This window comes from Sorex fumeus, unplaced genomic scaffold, assembly GCF_029834395.1.
Source record: "Sorex fumeus unplaced genomic scaffold, SorFum_2.1 ptg000037l, whole genome shotgun sequence".
Taxonomy (NCBI): domain Eukaryota; kingdom Metazoa; phylum Chordata; class Mammalia; order Eulipotyphla; family Soricidae; genus Sorex; species Sorex fumeus.
The window spans coordinates 73,245,926-73,253,411 of NW_026606094.1; the positions used below are offsets into that span (position 1 = coordinate 73,245,926).

Sequence of the window (7,486 nt, forward strand, 5' to 3'; positions counted from 1 at the left end):
GTGCTAGTTAAAAGGGTCAGTCCCGCGGGCAGGACCAAAGAGGTTTCGTTAGGAAACTTTTTAATCATACCGAATTTAGCCACGTCGTTAAACTGCACAAAGTAAAACATTCTCTTGTTCACACGCACTCTGGTGTTTGCTGGAAATGTGCCACCGAATTTCGAATTTCGGCTCGAGTTGAAGGTTACCAGGATTTATCATTGTTTCCCCAGGATGTTTAACCCCATGGGCACCTTCTTTCATTTAAGATACTTAGTTAGACTAAAAATTCTTAGAAGCGCGTTTGGTCATTTTAAGAAATTTGCTTTATCCCGGGCCGTATTGAAATCCAGAAATATTTCTGAAACGGGGAAGAGGTAGCGATGGTAATAGAAAGCAGCTGTGTACCAGGCTTTAATAAGTATCATGCAAAAATATCACAGCTAATAGAGGTCCTTTTTGAGTGGAAATATCTTTGTTTAATTGCTTTAAAAACGCGGGGTGGAAAACACAATAATACATTGTGAAAACAAACCTGCACAGATAATTTCTGAACCATCCAAAACAAATTCTGAAATGTTTTCTTACGATTGAAAGATTATTTCAAAATTATGACACAACCTACCCTAATCTCTGGTTGCCCTCTCAGCAAATACTTGAAGAGGAAGAGTTACCAATTGAACGCAGTTAGACTTGTCCTTCGTAAAAAAGAAAATTGCATAGGTTTTCATATTGTAGCACACCCTCAAATACATCCTCTAATCTCATTGTCAGCTCAGTGTTATTCTTGATATTTCAAATTTCAATTTCTCAGAGATACATGATATATAATTCCTAATGAGTATAAACACATCATTTTATTCATCTGGCTTTAATAACATGCAATTGTATAGTTACTGTACAACTGAAATAGACATTGAATTATGCTGTGTGCATGTCTTTATTCCACAGTATATTCTTAGAAGCAAAATCAGTGACTTTCAAATGAACTAAAAACAAGGGAAAAAATAAAAACCCTTCCAGTAGAAACAGAATCACAGTGTTTTACAGACCAAAGGAAAGGAAAGGAAATTCTCATACGAAAAGAGATTTATTATTACATAGAAAATTCTCACAATAGTTGAAACACACTTCAGAAACTAGTAAACACCTTAGATAGAGTTGTGCCAATTACTCAGCCTACAGGCATCTGCTTTGTCTTAATTAGACAGGGGAGGTGAGTGACCACTGTTTATTTTCATTTTCCTCATTAATTATGAAAAACTGCATTTAATTCATCTTGCATGGTGAGAGATTGGCTGCGCAGATGTAAGTCGTAAGGGAAGTGACTGTCGGTGGGCAACCTGAACATGGCACCCTGCCCAAGGGGACCCCTGGGTGGCACTGCACAGTAATGCATGCCGTAATTGTAATTTTTGCCATAGTCCAAGGTTTCTTCTTGCTTCAGGGAAAATATCCCATTATAGTTAATTGGGGGAGGACTTAAGGGACCTTCAAACTGAGGACTGGCACACTCGGGGGAAGTGCTTTCATAGAAGGATTCATACGCACTGCAATAATTGTAGGGCTTCATGGACTTGGAATTCTCGAGAGTTCCATGTCCCGGGGGAGTGGTGAGCTCAGGGCTGTGGTAGGGTGGGTAGAAAGTAGAGTAGGGTGACCTTGTGTGGTGTGCAGCCTCCCCTCCCTGACCCATCAGGAAACTCCTGGCATTGAGCTGCAAGCAGCCTGCCACCAAGTTTGTAGTTGGCTGGGAAAGACCTTTACAGAGGTTCTGGACGAACGTGAGCAAATCAGGTCTCTTGCCGATTCTCAGGATTTCAGAAAGTGCCCAAATGTAGTTTTTGGCCAGTCGTAGAGTTTCTATTTTGGACAGTTTTTGGGTTTTTGAATAGCATGGGACCACTTTTCTTAAATTATCCAGAGCATCGTTGAGGCCATGCATCCGGTTCCTCTCTCTGGCATTAGCTTCCTGTCTCCTGAACTTGACTCTCTCCAGTCGGAGCTTGGTTGTCTTTTTTTTCCTAAGACCCCTCCTTCTGGGCAACCCATTTTCATCTTCCTCTTCCCTGTCTTCCTCCTCCTCTTCTTTCTCAGTTTCTTCTCCAGGGGCCCTTTTGATGCTCTTTCCTCGAAGGACAATTTGTTTGGAAAAGCTTTCGGGTTTCTTAATTTGCTTCTGGTCCTCACATTCTCTAGGAAACTTTCTGCACATCTGGGATTCTGGCATTACAACAGACTCGTCAAACGGTAATGTTAACATGGTTCTCTAATCTTAAATTACCTGAAAAAATGCCAGGACAATATTTAAAAGGTTTTTTACTTTCAAGTTTTATATACAGAAAACACATTTACTCACTTAATTGTAAAACACAAAAACACATGAAAAAGACCAATTCTGGGACTAAACTGTTACATTAAATATCTTTTCTTGAGTTCATGCAGACTAATAATTTTTTTAAATCACGGACACATGCAGTATGGTTGATTTATACAGGTAAATTATCCCAAGAAAGGAAAATATGAAGACTTATTGCACTACTACTCACACCATTGCTTTTTGATTTTTAGCTTTTTTCCCCCTATACACAAGAAGAGGGACTGTGGAATTCAAGCAAATGTAAGACATGATATAGCAATGCAGGATTTCATTAATCCTAATTCCCCTGAGTTCAAAATGAGAAGAGAAACCAGTTTTTAAAATGAAAAGTACTCTCTCTCCATTAGCTGACCAATTTGTGTGTGTTTAGAAAAAAGGTTTAACTTTATTATTTATATTATGTAACTATAAATTAAGAAAAGTGGTTATAGAAATATACAATTTTAAAGAAATGATTAAACAGGTCCAATTTTAAAATGGATTTATTCCTGATCAGTAGAGAATTGTGTAAAAGAGCACTATTTCCCCAGCTTTCACACAGAAAAGGAGAGGATTAGGCTAATTTAAAACAAGCTCCATAAACAAACTAAAAAAAAAAATAAAGATCACCGGCAGGTCTTTTTCAATCAAAGAAAATGTTCGGATGGCTTTTACATTTAATTTCTCCCCACCCCCAAAATGTAATTGTGTTTACTGCTGTTCAAATCATCCTGGACAAAAAAACACTCTCACAGGGTTTTTGTTCTGTGAGTCACAGAAGTCTCTCTCTCGCTAATATCTGACAGGAACGGTCCACGGATTCTGACCGCAAATGTGCACGTGTGTTCAGAATCCTGAATTAAAAGGGAAAATAATTTGTGTTTCAAATGCCATTTGGGCTTTCATTTGGTGAAGCTGTGAGTCTTTTAATCTAAACTCTTCAAACAAACATGCATGCTAAAAGAGACTTTTTAGTTTAACAATCTCCAGCCTCCTCAAAACACACACACACACACACACACACACACACACAAACTTAGTAATGTCCACATACTTACAGAGTTACATAATAGCAGCTAAAGTATGTGATAATTACATTATAAGAATGAAATATGATAAGAAGTTATAGATGGCAAAGAGCATATAACTACAACACTGACACTGTATCTTTAAATACTTGCATGCAAAGCCAGCATCAATTGAAGTATATCTTTATTTATATTACCTTAGGTTTTAATTTCATTCAATAATCAGTTTTCATTTTGGATCTTCCAAATCTTTTCAGGCTGAGTGTCGCATCGTCTCCTGGAGCCTCTAGATCTGTGTATATCTGCACTATCTCATTGATCTCTAAAAAGTGACATTGATGCCAACTGCCAGAGCTGGTACCCATGCCATCTGCTAGTGACGTCACAGGGCAGAGAGAACCATGTGATCCTCTCTCTTGGGACCTTCATTCTGCACTGATCATCTGGCATCCCTGTAAGTGGGTACCAGCATTCATGCATCAACACAGAAGGTTAGACTGATAGGGGAAAAAAATCTGCACCAGCATTTCACATACAGTAGGTGCGTTTCTCCTCGAGCGGCTTCAGCTACACTGGCAATCTGTAGAAATTGCTGTGAGTGTCAGTTTCACCCTGCCAACGGTGCAACTATTAGGGAGTCGTTAATATTCCATTCATTTACAAGGTGGGCTTTTGTGTGAGCAGAGAGGTTTTTGTTGTTGTTGATGTTTCCGAAAGATCATCATCCAGTCTGTGCACCTGGGTACCCAGGGACAGAGAGCTGTGAAAAGGAGCTGAAATCAGGAAACCGGTCTTGAGATGCTTAACCAAACTAAGATTTGTGTCAGCGAACAGGGATCAACAAAGGTCTCTTTCTTTCCTTGTTTTGTTTCATGGCATGTAACTTATGGGTGTGTGTCTGTGTGTTCTCTTATTAACATGTAAGAATTCTGCGCTTCTTAGGAATTTGGAATAAAAGGACAGTGTCTCCATCTGGGGTCTGTGAAACATCCTCACATGCTCCCCTTTCCATGCTTGCTGCTATCTTTCAACAACTTTTCAGAGAGATTCTTTATGAAATACGCAGGCAAATGCGAGTCCACTGCAAAAGATTCCAAACTCGATTTCTGTGTGCGGTGTGCGTGCGCCTCTGCCGACAATCACCAACTTCACTCCTTCATTGTCTCTGTCTTTCCAGACTTCACATGCTTTTTCCTTCTCATTTCTTTCCAGACACAATGAACATCAAGACAAAAAAAAAAAAAACACAGATTTTTGTCTTTCTCTCCCTAGCATTTTTTCTGAGAATTTTCTCAAAGATAAACTTTGTTTTTTCTTTCTTTCTCTTTTCTCCTTCCTTCCTTCCTTCCTTCCTTCCTTCCTTCCTTCCTTCCTTCCTTCCTTCCTTCCTTCCTTCCTTCCTTCCTTCCTTCCCGCCCTCTTTTTTAGTTTTCTATTTTTTTATTCCTCCTAAAAATTTCCTCTGATTTCCAACCCCCCCAACATCCCACCACCAGATCAATATTCACTTAAATTCCTTTCATTCTTCTATCAGTATCCAGTTGTTTTTATTTTGTCAGATTTATGTTCTATTTCTCTTCCTGGGCACGCCCTGCCCCCCCCATCCCCACTTTCCCAATTTGTTTTAACAAAAGCAGAGTTGAAACAGTTAAGAAAATCTGGCAAAGTTTAGGAAACAAAATGAATCGTGAAACCAGAGGTAAACTCCTCCTTTTTCTGTCTCTTTATTTCCCTTTCACCCCTGGCCCAAGGAGATTTTATTCCTGATTGCCCATCTATATATCTATATCTCTCTCTCTCTATATATGTATATATATGTGTGTGTGTATATATGTGTGTGTGTGTGTGTGCACTTCAAAAAAAACTTTAAAAATACACAAACACAACCTTTGTTGTTTGACAACTGAGTAATCTCTCCCTATAAAGTGAGACAGTATGCTTTTGGTATTAAAGTAATCCCTGGCAGAGCTGCAACTGTTGAATCTGTGTTAGCATTCCCCTTATAAATCCCAGTTTTGAAAGGTTTAGAGTTCTGTGGTTTTACTGCACTTTGATTCCAAATTAGCATCAGGGGGTCGCAAACTAATTTCAGTTTTTCTCCACTTATTTCTGTCCCCTCAAAAAGTCGCTCGTTTTTTCCTGGACAGCTCTAGAAAAGATGATGGAGTTGGCACAGAAAAGGGAATAATAGTAGGTATAGGAAGAGAATTTCTCTTTGTCAATGGCCTCAGGAAAAATGCAAATTAAAAATAAGAATAAGCAATAAATTCACAACCTTAAAATAGGTAGGTTGGGCTAGCTCATGTTAAAAAAATATATCAGACATACCCAAACCATTTTAAAATGTGTTGCTTAAGGCTATATTATGGGTAATGGATGCATTCAGTATTTTATTTAGCTTTTGGTTCAAAAACTGCACACACTTTTTATATCAGCACAGAGGATTTCTATAGGAAGACCAGACCCAGAATTTCATGATTTAGTTTCTGAATGTAAAGGAATAGAAGTATCAGACTCATGAGTCACAGAGCAATCAAAATGCAGCCATGAATTTTGCCTATTGCACCATATTCTAAACTTTAAAGTATCCAGGCAGCTGCATTGTATTCTGTGCATCAGACACACAGAAATCAAAATCCAAGGAATTAATAACAAGACATGTTAGTAGAAAATTATTGTCAGTGCAGCTCATCGTATGGAAAGATTTTATATTTTATCTTTGTACCTACAGACAAATGAGAAACACTTAATTTTTTTTAAAGTTGGGGATATTCAATTCCTGCCTTTGAACTTGAATAAACCTTGGTGATGGGGTGATATGGTAAAGGGTGAGGATAGAATCTGGGTTCAGGTTTTCTGAGTACAGTATTAATCTATTATTTGAATGTCTTAGTTCTTATTTTTCTTTTCTTATAAAAGGGGGAGAAAACAAAAAGTTGTTATGTCAAGATTTAGCAAGAGTCTAGTGTGTTTGTACAATCATCTTTCAAAAGAAATTTTGTGATGCATTTTCTAGTCTAGTTCTAGGTATGCCTGTGCTGTTAATATGCATTCCGAGCTTATCCTGTAATGGCTGCATTACTCTAGGAAAGCATGTTAGCACCAATTCCCCAAACAGAAATATATCCTGAATTCCAGACACTCAGAGGCTGTATTATATAATACAGTCTCTCATTTTATACCAATCACATTGCACATGCAAATTTACACCTATACCTTAATTTGATATTAATTTAATTGGTGTGATTTGGGTGTCTGGGGCCATGAAATTATATATTACATTTTTTAAAAGTACTTATTGTCAATTTGTTGACCTTTCTCTTGCTTTCATTCGGTAAATTTTAATATTTCATTGGTGAAAAGTGACCCACAGAGAATTGAATAGCAAGTAACTGAAGTTCAAAGCCCAAAGTAAGGTTCAAGGGTTATTATTTTTAGGTCATCTGTCTCTTTTTGAGTGGGAATCCTATAGACTCCTTTTTCCACAATCCTCCACAATTTAGAGGATCAGTTTGGGACAATCCTGGATATTTTTTTCTCAGCTCTCCCAAACATCCAGTAATAGAATGAGGCCCCATGAAAGATCAGGCAGCAAAATCTCAGAACTAGATTTTTTTCCTTTAGATATAGGGCATTCCTAAGATAAATTTTGCACAATTTTCTCTATTGCCTTTTTTTTTTAAGCTCTTAAACAAATGCTTCAGGGCAGCTGGGAAACCAATGAGCAAAGCCAGGGTTAATCTCCAGAGTTTTAACTCTGTAATCCCCATTGGTTTGAAATAGTTTTATGGCTATGGCAGAAAATCCCATTTTGGAAAAGAGCTTTTGGGATTCAAATAAAGGTATTTAAATTATAAAGCAAAACACAAAACAATCTTGCTTCCTTTGAAGCCCTTAAACAGAGACACACTAACTGTTTGTGTGTGTCTATCTATCTAGCTATGAGGTTTACTTAGATTATCTGGAAATAATTTGAGGTCAACCTTTGGATTGTTATTTTAAATTTACTTCAAGATGAAGATTAGACTGAAAAGTACTATTATTATGCAAGTAATTATATTTTTTGTGCAGCCCCCAAAACATCAGGAACCGTTGTACAAACGGCATGATGATTTGTTCT

The 7,486-nt window shown here is 37.7% G+C and overlaps 1 protein-coding gene across 1 annotated transcript; it reads right to left on the reverse strand.

The window, feature by feature from the left end:
- Window positions 1-831: 831 nt before the first annotated feature.
- NEUROD6 (neuronal differentiation 6) lies at window positions 832-3,782 on the reverse strand. Its single transcript, XM_056118183.1, has 2 exons — window positions 3,564-3,782; window positions 832-2,263 (listed from the first exon to the last, which is right to left on the reverse strand). Exon 2 carries the CDS (start codon window positions 2,240-2,242, stop codon window positions 1,229-1,231), a length of 1,014 nt encoding a protein of 337 aa, XP_055974158.1. The 5' UTR covers window positions 2,243-2,263; window positions 3,564-3,782; the 3' UTR covers window positions 832-1,228.
- Window positions 3,783-7,486: the final 3,704 nt, after the last annotated feature.

Excerpts from the sequence above, each read along its gene's own strand:
- NEUROD6 (XM_056118183.1), bottom strand. The coding sequence starts at position 2,242 with ATGTTAACATTACCGTTTGACGAGTCTGTTGTAATGCCAGAATCCCAG.